This window comes from Phascolarctos cinereus, unplaced genomic scaffold, assembly GCF_003287225.1.
Source record: "Phascolarctos cinereus isolate Bilbo 61053 unplaced genomic scaffold, phaCin_HiC Scaffold_5;HRSCAF=322, whole genome shotgun sequence".
NCBI classification, from domain to species: Eukaryota; Metazoa; Chordata; class Mammalia; order Diprotodontia; family Phascolarctidae; genus Phascolarctos; species Phascolarctos cinereus.
The window spans coordinates 309,353,627-309,366,912 of NW_027555958.1; the positions used below are offsets into that span (position 1 = coordinate 309,353,627).

General features: G+C 35.2%; 1 protein-coding gene across 1 annotated transcript; it reads left to right on the forward strand.

Annotated features, from left to right (window-relative positions):
* The first annotated feature begins 630 nt into the window (after positions 1-630).
* LOC144457694 (uncharacterized) lies at positions 631-1,047 on the forward strand. Its single transcript, XM_078155758.1, has one exon. It carries the CDS (start codon positions 631-633, stop codon positions 1,045-1,047), a length of 417 nt encoding a protein of 138 aa, XP_078011884.1.
* The last annotated feature ends 12,239 nt before the right edge of the window (positions 1,048-13,286 follow it).

Here is a 13,286-nt window from a genome sequence, read left to right on the forward strand (position 1 = left end):
GCTTATACAGAAGCTGACTAAAGTCTTCTGCATTATATGGCAAGAGGAAGTCATCCCCTAAGAATTTAAGGATACTTCCTTGTCTGTCACTATAAAGGAAAAGTTTGGTATTTTTATGGCTCAGGGTGAGTGTAAATAGCAATTGTTTCTGTTTTGGTCAGAAACCTTGAGGGTCTTCCACTCCCAGATTGATTTTTTTTTGACTAGCTAAAAGAAGCCATTCTTTGCCCCATTTCTTACCTAGCCTTAATCACTAAATGGGTATTGCCTCAGACAAACTGAGCCTGGGAAAACCTTAGCTTAAAAACACCAAGGTCTCCCACTGCATCCCAGGCCCAGATGTCTCTGGAGGAGAGAGTGAGGCTTTGCCTTTGCACAGCCCTGCCTCACTTGAATCCAATTCATTTGCAAGTCATGACATCCTCTTCCCAAATGTCATGATCCTATTCCAAAATTAAGGACAAACAACAATAAAGGAAAAGGAAATAGGCTGTCTTGTTACAACCACAGGAGCATCTGTCTCCTAGTCACTGATGGCAACATTTTTGCCAAAATCCTCCATAATAAGATAATCATTTGGAAGATGGTCACCTGTCCAAGAGTCAGGGTGGCTTTAGAAAAGACTATGAAATGGTTGACATTGTATTTGCTACCCAAAAACTCCAGGAAAAATTCCAGAAGAATAGAGGTCTGTATATAACATTTGTGGACCTAACCAAGGCCTTTCATACTGTCAGTTATGAAGACTTGTGGAAAATCATGGTGAAATTGGGTTACCTAGAGAAGTTTGTCAGCATTATATTCCAGTTTCACGATGGCATGCTTGCACAGATTCTTGATGAAGGAGGATACTCTCATGTTTTCTCAATCACCAACAGAATGAAGCAGGATTGTGTGCTTGTTCTGAGGCTCTTCAGAACAATATGTTCTGTGATGTTATCAGATGTTTTCAATAAGGACAAAAATGATATCAAGATTAGCTTATGCACTGATGGTAAACTTTTTAACTTGAAAAGGCTACAAGCCAAGACAAAAGTGGAGGGGTAGTTGATGCTTGACTTCTTGTTTGCAAATGATTGTGTATTCAATGCAGTCTCTGAGGCCAAGACGAAACAGAATATGGATTCTCTGCCTCCTCTGGTAATTTTGGCCTGACCAATACCAAGCAATACCAAACAATACCAAGACAACAGATTCTTCACCATCCAGTAACACACCATCCATGCATGGAATCTTTGGTCACAGTAAATAGAGAAATTTTGAATGCTGTGGATAAGTTCATATACCTTGGCAGTCCAGGGCTGTCCACATAGATGATGAGGTTGATGTATGTATTTACAGGACTAGCTCAACATTTGGGAGACATCAAAAAGAAACTTGGGAGAGAAGAGGTATTAGGCTGTACATAAAACTGAAGGTCCACTGAGACAATGTGCTAACTACACTGTTGTATGCCTATGAAATCTGAAGAGTCTGTTGGTGCCATGCCACAAAACTGAACTGCTTCCACTTAAACTGTGTCAGAAGGATCCTGAAGATTACCTTACAAGATAAGGCATCAGATACTGAAGTCTTCTGTTGAGCTGAATTGCCAAGTGTTCAAACTCGATTACCGAGAGCACAACTGCAATGGGCTGGCCATGTAGTTTGAATGCCAACAGAACACTTACCCAAAAGAGTATTTTATCGAGAACTCATGCAAGTTAAGAGTTCACATGGTGATCAAAAGAAGGAGTATAAGGACAGTCTCAAGGTATCTCTGAAAAACTTTAGTATTGACGATGAGACATGGGAAATGCTGGTACAGGACCATCCAGCATGGCATGCAGTCATCAAGGAAGACATTGTACTCCATGAGCAAAGCAGAATCATGGAAGCACAAAGAAAATGTGAGCTGCTCGAATCCAGAGCAACTTCCACTCTAAGTGTTCTAATAAACCATTTGTGCTTGATCTATGATGGTGCCTTCCAAATTCATAATGGACTGATCAGCCACCGCCAGACATATTGTACCCTGACTAGAATATTGTGACATCATTGATCTGCTTAGAAAACAAAGAATGAACAATAATCCTGTATATATCTTTCTTTGTATCTATTTCTTTGCATCTTGCCTCCCCTGTGATATTATAAGTTCCTTAAGGTCATAAAATGTCTTTTGCCTCTTTTTGTATCTCCATTGCTTAGTATAGTACCTGAAATGTAGTAGGTGCTTAATAAGTATTGATTGAGTAATAAATAAACATGGCTCCCCCAAACTTGTACTTGTTAAATTGATTTTTTGGAACCAAGTGTAAGACTTTACATGTGTCCCTATTAAATTTATTTACATTCAGACCAATGTACAAGATCAATGATCCTTAACTCTTCCATGTCATAGACCCTTGTGGCCATCTGGCAAAGCAAATTGTTTCCTTCTGGGAATAATTTTTTTAAATACATAAAAAAATATATAGAATTTTAAGAGAAACTAATTGCATTGAAATAGTTATTTTTACTGTACACATTATAAAATACTTGGAAGTCTACCTGCCAAAATAAACCTAGAAATTATATGAACACAGTTAAGAAACACTTTTCACACAAATAAAGACAGCTCTAAATAGTTGGAAAAACATCAGTTGCTCATGGGTAGGCCAAGCTAATGTAATAAAAATGACAATTCTACCTAAATTAATTTACTTATTCAGTGCCATACCAATCAACCTGTTAAAAATATTTTATAAAACTAGAAAAAATAATAACAATTCATCTTGAAGATCAAAAAGTCCAGAATATCAAGGGAATTAATGAAAAGAAATGCAAGGGAAGTTGGCTTAGCCATACCAGATTTTAAATTGTATGATAAAGTAAAAATCATAAAAACCACTTGGTACTGGCTAAGAAATAAACTTATGATAGAAAATGCTGTCCACATCCAGAGAGAGAACTATGGAGTCTGAACGCAGATGGAAGTATACTATTTGCTCTCTCTTTTTTTGTTTTGTTTTTATTTTCTTCTTCCTTCTCATTATTCCTCCCATTGGTTCTAATTCTTCTTTACATTATGACTAGTGTGAAAATGTATTTGATATGAGTGTTTATGTCAAGCCTATATTGGATTGCATGCCATCTTGGGGAGATGGGAGGAAAGAGAGAGGGGAAAAAAAGGAATTCAAGATCTTGTGCAAGGGAATGTTGAAAACTAAAAATAAATAATTTTAAAAATATAAAGAACAGAAAAAAAAAGAAATGGTTGTTTCTCAAGGTTATAGACCCCAGGTTAATAACCTTTCCTTTAAACTTTAACGATTCTTTTGGATTCTAATTCTATTATTACTCCTAGCTACTTACCTTTTTTTTCAAAAGCAAGTAATTAATTTTTTTGTTTTATTTTCACATTAGTCATGTTGTAAGGAAGAATTAGAACCATTAGAAGGAACCACCAGAAAGAAGAAACAAGACAAAACAGAAGAAAAAAAAAAGAGCAAATAGTATGCTTCAATCTGCATTCAAACTCCCTAGTTCTTTTCTTGGATATGGATAGCATTTTCCTTCTTGAGATTTTGGAGATGTCTTAGATCCTTGCATTGCTGAGAAGGGCTATCAATGTTAGTCATCACACAATGTGGCTGTTATTATGTACAACATTCTGCTTCTGCTCACTTCACTCAGTATAAGTTCATACAAGTCTTTCCATGTTTTTCTGAAGTCCGTCTGCTCATCATTTCTTATAGCACAATCGTATTTCATTACATTCATATACCACAACTTGTTCAGCCATTCCCCAACTGATGGACATCCCCTCAATTTCCAATTCTTTGCCACCATGAAAAGAGCTGCTATAAATATTTTTGTACACATGGATCCTTTTCCCATATGTATGATCTCTTTGGGATAGAGCCCTAGCAGGCTAGCTGTTTATCTTTAATAATAATTATTGATAAGAATGGCCTCTCTTCCATTATTCAAATCATTAATTAAAAAAAAAAGTGTTAAACAGCACAGGACCAAGCTCAGATTGTTGAGATAATCCACTGGATGCCACCTGCCATGTTAACATTAAATGGCTACCAACTGCTTTTTGGTTCTGGCTATGCAACTATTTCTGAACCTATCAAATTGTATTATCATCTAATCTATATCTCTCCATCTTATTCTCAAGAATAGAAGAAGATAATTTATCAGAAGCTTTGCTAAGATCTGGGTAAACTATAACCATAGAATTGCCTTTATTACTAGTTTAGTAATGCTGTCAAAAGTTAAATTAAATTAGTCTGGCAAGATCTTGTCTTGATGAAGTCATGCTGACCCTTTGAAACGACCACTTCCCTTTCTAGATGTTTGTCAACTAGAGCTTTACTGTTCTGTTCTAGATTTTTTTTTTCTGGAAATTGAAATGAAGCTAATTGGCCTATGATTAAAGACTCTGTTCTTTTGCTTTTTTTAAAAAAAAATTGAGACATTTCCCATTTCCCCCCCATTTTCTATGACCTTTCAGATATCATTGACAGAGGCTCGGAAATTGCATCTGCCTGTTCTTTCAGTCCCTGGGGACTGAAATGGGCTAGATAACTTTAATTGACCAAGCACAACTAGGTGCTCTCCTCCTACCTTTTTATTCATCTTGGGAATCAAGTTGCTTTTAATGATTTGTGTGCTGTCATGTCCAGTACAAAATTCTTTCTTCTTGGCAAAAAGTCAAGTAAAATAACAGCTGAAAAACTCTTCCCTCTTATGGCAATTTGAGACAAGATCATTGCCACAAGAAATTATAAAAAGGTTATTCTTGGTGATCTTGGGCTTCATGTTCAATGTAGTTTATACAAGAAAATGGATGAAACTGCAATACATCAGTTCAGGTGATATAAATTTAGCAGCTACTAAATACCTAAAAATAAATTGTCAGGACACTAGAATTACACAAGAGAATCTTGTGATCTTTTCTTGAACCATCAGATGACAATTTCCAAAACTACAAATATGAATCTCAAAATATTCTAGAGAATTCACCCAATAAAGTGTACTAGAAACAGACCATTATCACAGACCAAACTGTTGGCTACATTTGCCTGGAAACAACACTGATCCACAAAAAACTTAAGATCAACATTTTTAATAGATGTTGCCATAGCAATTATTCATAATTTACAAGTTACATGGAATCAATTTTTTTTACACAAGTGGCTACAGAGACCTAACCAATGAGATCAAAATCATGTTACAATAGGACAAAGTAGAATGTCATCCTGTTTTCTCATTCTCATTTTGCACCTGGTTGAACTACTCTTGAACTTTTCTGACTTTTCCACCATACCCCTAGAAGCTCCTTACTGGGATAACTACACCATCTGTAAGGTCTCATCAGCTTTATTTACTCTACTCCATCACTATCTTTTATTTCTCTAATTAGAGGATGGGTCCATGAACTCTAAATATCCCTTGAAGGATTGAGCTCAGCTCAACTCATATTTCTTACCTGGCCATACTATTCTAAGAATTCTCTGGTTTTTCTACCATACCTGTATATCAGGTACCTTTGCCTCACTTGTCCACCCCCACCCCACTTTAAAGCTTCCTTTTGTGTTTTGTCTTTCCCTTGTTAGATTGTAAGATCCTTGAGAACAGAGACTTTCTTTTTTTTTTCCATATTTGTATCCCCACTGCTTACCACATAGTAGGTGCTTAATGCTTTTTAATAAGGAAATTGCATGAAAGATACTTTTAGTGAGCCATACAGCAAATGAATTTATGTCTTAAGAGTTTTTAATCCCTTAAAAAAGTATTTATTTCATTGATCAGTACAACAGTCAAAAGAAAATTAAAGGTAATATATGGATTTGTCTCAGAACCATTTCTATGTAAACTTCAGTAAAAAATATTAGAAGAATGAGATGACAATATTGATGATAATGACTTTGTACTTTGAAGTTTTTAATGTGCTTTACATACATTATCTTGTTTGAGTTAGTTTTCAAGTCCTAAGGAGCCACTTTAGCTTTGATTTACCACTGGAAGTAGTTTAAATGGATTTTATGTCCGTGTGTGTGTGTGTGGGGGGGTGTATGTGGGGGTGTAGATGTGTGTATGTTTAGTATGCTTCCTCTTGAAACATTTACTGTGAAATAAATATTCCCTCAGTGAAAAATGTTAACATACCTCTGTCTTTGTACAATGGAGTGATTACCCTGATAGGTTTTGATCCAGTACCACTTGATCATCAGTGAAGGCTACTGAAGTGGATTGTTATCACAGAGGTCATAAAAAAGATTATTGATAAAGGAAAAGGAGTGGTGAGAGGCTGGTAGAAGTGCCTTTCTGAAAACTGGCAAAACACAAATTAATTCTCTTTTCTCTGTCAGCAAGACTAACATTATTGGGGTCAAAGTGATTCATAAGGTGTTTTGTTAGCTGTAGATTTGTTTCCTCCCATAAAGTTCACTAAGGTTTTCAAGCTGAGAGAATTACAATTGAATTCTCCCATTGGCTGCTTTTAAAAAGCCTTTGACAGGCCAGAATTGAGCTACAACTCAAGTACATGCAAGGGACTTTTCATCTCATCCTAGCAGTCACTGTTAGGATTCAAGTGAGGTGCAAAAAATTTCTTATGAGACTGACAAAAAATATTTTTTTCTGTTATAGAACTGGGACTTACAGACTGGGTAACTACTCAGATTCTCTTTCCGTAACTTCGGAATAGAAGATGTTGTTGTTTCAACATTGTATGCTTTATGTTGACTACATTAAAGAACTAACATGGTAAAGTTTGTTGAATTCTCTCACCCTCAGGATAAGAGTAAAGCTTCTGCATTGAGATATTGAATTTGAAAGTTCCAGCCAATCAAAAAATAATTCAATTCTATTTTTCATGTTCAAGTAGAAAGTTATAAGGTGTATTCAATATACTTGAAACTGTTAGTGGAATATGTAAAGGAAATCAATTTTTTTTTAAAATCTACTCAGGGTGATTTTTTTTACCATCAAGTACAGTGTCAGAGGAACTCAAATGGGGTCATGGATATAGATGAAATATTAATATTCCACAATCAATTTGGGTCAGAGAAAAAAAGTGTGTAAACAGGGTCTGTACTGTGATGAGCACTGGTTTACAGATGACAAACTGGCCAATATTTGTGAGTTTGGCATTACATTATATGTGAAATATATTGAGCAGACAAAAGGGAGCAACTTAGGGAATGACCTACCTGCCACTGGAGGCATCATGACATCAAGAAAGATCTCTGTTACCATGAGTATGCCTCACCTTTTGGTGGCCCACGATACACCTTTTCTTTTCTTTTTTTTTCCCCCCTCTGGATATCAAGCTGTTGATTTTCCTGGTATTATGGTTCCTGGCGATAGTAGATTCAGATATCTGCCTTAGTAGTACCATGTGCATAGTAATGGGCCAGATATAGTACTTAGAGTGAACAGAATACTGGACTAAGTCAGAAGAACTGAGTTGGAATCGCATCTCACATGAGCAGTGTAACCCTGAGCCATTCAGTTAATTCCTCTAAATTTCCTTTCACTCATGTTTACATCACAGGCATACTGTCATGACCTAGGGGATCCCATAAAGGCCTGAGGTTCACATGGAGCTTGGATTCATCCTTGGCAGGCTGATTCTAAAATCTCTCTCTTAACTCTGTTAAAGTCTGGTTTAGACTGTGGGTATAGGTCAAAATTAGATTCTTTTTTTTTGCTTTATGACTTTCTAACACAAACCTTGCTGGTAGGAATCCTGCTTTCTCCAAAATATGACAATTACAGAATGATCATAGCAATAATCCACAATAGAATTACGTGAAACAGTGAGAAATAAATTCCACTTTCACAGAGATCCAACTTATCAATTCTATCAGTCTCCAAATGGCAAAAACTCTATTCTACCCCTTGCACAAGGCTGAAATGGAAAATTTCCAGTCAATAAAATCCTTAAATGATATTTCATATCCACAGTGCAGGATTATCTTAAAAAAAAATAAAACAAACGATTCTTGATGTGACAGTTGGAGATCCATGGGAGTCAATGAAAACCTATCACAGGGCCCATGAGGTTGAAACTATTTTCCTAATATTGCTAAGAAGTTTTAATTTATGCAACTGTAATATACTTTTGGTGTAGTTGTGAACTGGTCCAATCATTCTGGAGGGCAATTTGGAACAATGCCCAAAGGACTATAAAACTGTGCAAAACCTTTGACCCAGCAATACCACTACTAGGTCAGCACTCCAAAAAGATAAAAGAAAAAGAAAAAAAAAACTACATGTACAAAAATATTTATATCAGCTCTTTTTTTGGGTGGCAAAGAATTGAAAATTAAGGAGCTACCCATTAGCTGGGGAATGGCTGAGCAAGTTATGGTATATGATTGTGATGGAATGTTAATGTACTGTAAGAAATGATAAGCACGATGGTTTCAGAGAAACCTGGGAAGACTTATATGAACTAATTGAAAGTGAAGTGAAAAGAACATAGTAACAGCAATAGTGTATAAATATGAATGCCTTAGCTATTCTGATCAATACAATTATCCAAGATAATTCTGAAAGACTTATAATGAAGAAATGCTATCTATTTCCACAGAGAGAATTGATGGAGTCTTAGCAGATTGAAGCATGATTTTTTTTTTCACTTTCTTTGTTTTCCTTGCCCTTTTTTTTTGGCAACATGGAAAATATGGTAATATATTTTTCATGATTTCACATGTATAATTGATATCTCATTCCTTGCTTTTTTAATGGGTAGGGGAGGAGTGAGAGGTAGGGAGGGAATGCAAAATTCAAAAACTCTAAAAAGAATGTTAAAAATAAATAATATATTTTTTAAAAAAAGATTTAATTTATAATATGGTAAACATGATACTTTTTGTTTGTTCCATGTAAACAAAGCTTTTCACATGGGGATCCTCACTATTTTTTTTTTAAGATTTAGAAAAGAATTCTGAGACCAAAATATTTGAGAATCACTGTCTTATACATTGAGGTCTAAGAAAAATACTCCATATCTGCCCAAAAAGATACCCAACAAAAATAATTGTTTACCTCTGAACATTTGTGATTTAACCTCCAACCCTTGACTAGCGTCTGAGCACCCAGTAAATATTCTAATCTTTTATCTTTGCAAACATTTTGGCTTCGAATTTTCTTTTTAATTTTTAACATTCTATATTATGAAGATACAACAATGGTGGTTTGGAATGAGGTAAAGAGAGAGTTGAGCTATGGATGAAAAGGTACATAGAGAAGATGGAAAGAGTAATACCAATCTAACTCAATTCAACTGAAATATTTGTTGAACATTGATATGCCAATCACTTAGTTATGAACAGAGAGGGATCAAAAGAGAAATATGATGTACACTTCAGGACATTATTATCTCATAAATTTTTGGAAATCATTCTCAATGTATTTTTCAAAAGAGAAAATAAAAATAGGAAATGAGCATTCAACATCAAAAAGTACGTGAGTATACAGTGAGTACTTGGTTACTCTTCGAGAAGAAAACTTAAGAATCACAGGATAATAGATTTAGAGCTAGGAGAGACTTCAGAGACAATTGATTCTGATTCTCTCATTTTACAAATGAGGAAACTGAGGCAAAGAAAGGTTAAGTGACTAGTCCTGGGGTGGGGAATCTGCAGCCTTGAGGATACATATGGCCTCTGGGTCCTCAACTGCGGGTATTTGACTAAATCCAAACTTCACAAATATTTCCCCACTACTAAAATGTTTTTTCAATTATTATGTGAATAATAGCAACATAAAACCTGGATTCAAATGTCTATGTTCTATATTTGCATAACATTTCTAATGATTTGAAATAACTGTTCAATAGACAGCTTACGAGCTGGTCAGTGGAAAAAATCAAGAAATGCATATAAACATCATTGTTGTTGTTGTATAATTGTTTCAGTCATATCTGACCCTTTGTGACCCCAATTGGTGTTTTCTTGGCAAAGATAGTGAAGTGGTCTCTCATTTCCTTTTCTAGATTATTTTATAGATGAGAAAACTGAGGATTATTTTCCCAAGGTCACACACTAGTAAGTCTCTGAGTCCAGACTTGAACTCAAGATGATAAGTCTTCCTCACTCCAGCCCCAGTACTCTATCCACTGTGCCAAATATGATAAATAATGTGATACCGAACATTTGATTCATGGATTATGGTTTCAAATGAGCTTTCTTTTATTTAAGGGATGTGGGCCGTATTATTTTCTAGAGACTCTTGACCTAGGCAATCATAGAACTGAAAGAAAACTGTAGATCAGTCTACCTTCTGATAGGCAAATATCTCAATGACCCAGATCAGGTAGTTTCTTTTATTTTTATTTTTTCCTTTTCAAGGGTGTCTACTGATAGAAAATCTATAAATTCACTGAATAGGTCATTACAATGTTTTATCACCCTGACAATACAAATGTTCTTACATCCAATTGAAATTTTTCTGTAATATAAGCCCATTTCCTCTTGCTTGATCTTCCAAAGACATGAAGACTACCAGAACAACATCTTCCTCATAGAAATCATTCATATTCTTGAAGAAAAGAGGATGCTATGAAGATGTAAGGGAGACTATTTTAGTATTTCTGATTCATCCCAAATTCCTGCAACTCTTCTCCCCATCTCCAGCTTCCCTCCCACAGACATGCTGACAGATCTAATTACAGCCGCGTGAATATGTCTTTTAAAATTAATGAGAGTTTACTGTATGGCCATAAGCAACGACGTTAGATTGAGAGTAATTTGAAAGGGGCAAATGTGTTGGTACTGTCAAATTTTAATTAAGCCAATGAGCTTTTTGTAAATGCTTTTTAAACTACTCAAGTTAAACTAGGCACAATCCTTAATACCTTTAGTAGATTTATCCTAAACTATGATTACTTGGAGCATCCTTGTAATTTGTGCACAAAATTTAGCTGATACTATACTAGAACACAGATGCTATCACTTTTATTACTTTCTAATGAGTGAGAAAAGAATACGCATCTTAATGCCTTGAGGTAATCAGTACAATTTTATAATATCCTCATGATGAAATTTGATTGCTATCTATAGTCAGATATGAAGAGAATGAATGAGTTTATATGATTTTTTTAAAGATAATGAATAAAAATATTTAGCCACAAATCTTTTAGTATGGACCACTGGTTGTTCCTTAGTGGTAACTCGATGGAACTGATGTAACAGGACATAAATATAATGAGGAAAGCAATTTATACAATGACTGTACCAACAGAAATGGAGATAACAATAGCAAAATAATTGAAACTATGTGCTATATAATTATAAAGACTACACTTGACCCCAAAGAAGATATGAGATGGTGAGTGCCTCACTACCTTTTCTTTGACAAGGTGGAAGACTATGACTCTATATGTAGTACCAGACTTTTATGTTGGTAGTTTTGCTAAAGTATTTCATTTGTTTCTTCATTTTCATTCTCTGTTATAATGTATTACTGTTTGAGTAGAGGAGAAGGGCTACATGAGGAAAGGTAGGTGATATAATCACAAAAACATCAAGCAAACTTCATTTTTGAAAGTGTTCATGATACAAAGACATGAGACTTCTGAAATATCTTTGACCCTCTCTCCTTTCTTTTATTTTTTGAACTATGTTTTTCCATATGCTTCTGCTTATCCTCTCTTTTTTTCATCTGATCTTAAATCGGTCCCAACATTTGGTAAATCTTACTTTTTAATTTATATTGCTCTTATTTTAAATATTTTCACTAACATTCCACTCTGATATTTAATAGTGGGGTGATGACTGGGGAACCATAGAAAGTTAAATGAAGTACAAGTTTTGGCAATTCTGTGAAGCTCAAAAAGATTTTGTCTGGTCCCAGTAATGGACTACATGTCTTGTAACTTGAAGACTAGCCTTGCTAAATTTGGGAAGGCTCATCACCAAAAAGTTAGAAAACAGATGATACATATATACACACAGGCATTTACATGAATATGTATACATATGTACATACATACCCACATTCATAATACATATGCAAATAGATATATACACAATGTTACATTTATATATATTCACACACATGTGTATATACTTGTATATGCATATATTCACACACGTAGATATGCATTTATACATGTATACATATATACAGACACAGATGCATATGCATACAGTAACACATACACATAGGCACATAAAATATACATATATACATATATTTCTAGAAAATGATCTCAGCCTCTTTGAAGACTTTTAACTATTTCAAACAAACAATAGGACATATGCTGCCTTTTATATAATCGCTGTTTTGCCCTTTCTCATGACCCAAGGTCATGTTGCGTAAGAAACAGTAGAATAATCAAATTTACTTGCATGTTATACTTGGCTAAAGATCTTTAACACAACGTATTTCCAAGCAGTGTTTGTCAGAGGCAGCATGGTTTTTGGAGAATAAGTCCACTTCTGAGCCAGGGAGACTTGGGTTCATGTGTACCCTCTGGCTTATACTGCCTGTGTAATTCAAACAAATCATTTAATCTCCTTGAGACCTAGAAAATTTGCTAAAACTGTAAGTTGCAAATTAGTTGCCTATCTATGGGCATAAAGTACTTTCCTCATTAGAAGTTCCCTGAGCTACTGATATCACTGAATAAATTTTTTAAAAAAGTCTTTATCAAGTCAAATAACAGTATCAGAGTTTAAAGGTCAAGATGAGGGGAGGGATGACTGAATTATGAAGTTTAACTAATATAATTTTGGTTTAGACCAAGCAGGACACAGTGGGAGGCTTTGGAGGAAAAATCGCTTTTGCAGACAGTAAGCAAATGCAAAGAAATGCTTTATAGGGAAGCTATATCTCACTCAGGTCTACTAAAAGGATTGGAGTCTTATGACTTCGAGGATCATAGATTCTTTTTTTTTAATTTTTTATCATTTTTTTTTTTTTGGCTAGGCAATGGGGTTAAGTGACTTGCCCAGGGTCACACAGCTATTAAGTGTTATGTGTCTGAGGCTGGATTAGAACTCAGGTTCTCCTGAATCCAGGGCTGTTGCTCTATCCACTGCACCTCCTAGCTGCCTGGAGGATCATAGATTCTTTAGGGTAAGTAGCCTCTGCCTTTCAGAGTGGGCTATAAGCAATCAGAATGCTTGGGACCCAAGGAGAATCTGCATGTCATCTCCTAAAAAACTATCCCGGCACAAAGCCATCTTCCAGGAGGCTGAAAGCAGTAACTTGCCACTACTCCTAGGGGAATCAGATAAGAAGTATTCAAGTGCAAATGTATTTTGAAACTTGATAGCTGTTGTCACACAGAAAATTTATCA

Coding starts and splice junctions, on each gene's coding strand:
- LOC144457694 (XM_078155758.1), top strand. CDS start 631: ATGGTTGACATTGTATTTGCTACCCAAAAACTCCAGGAAAAATTCCAG.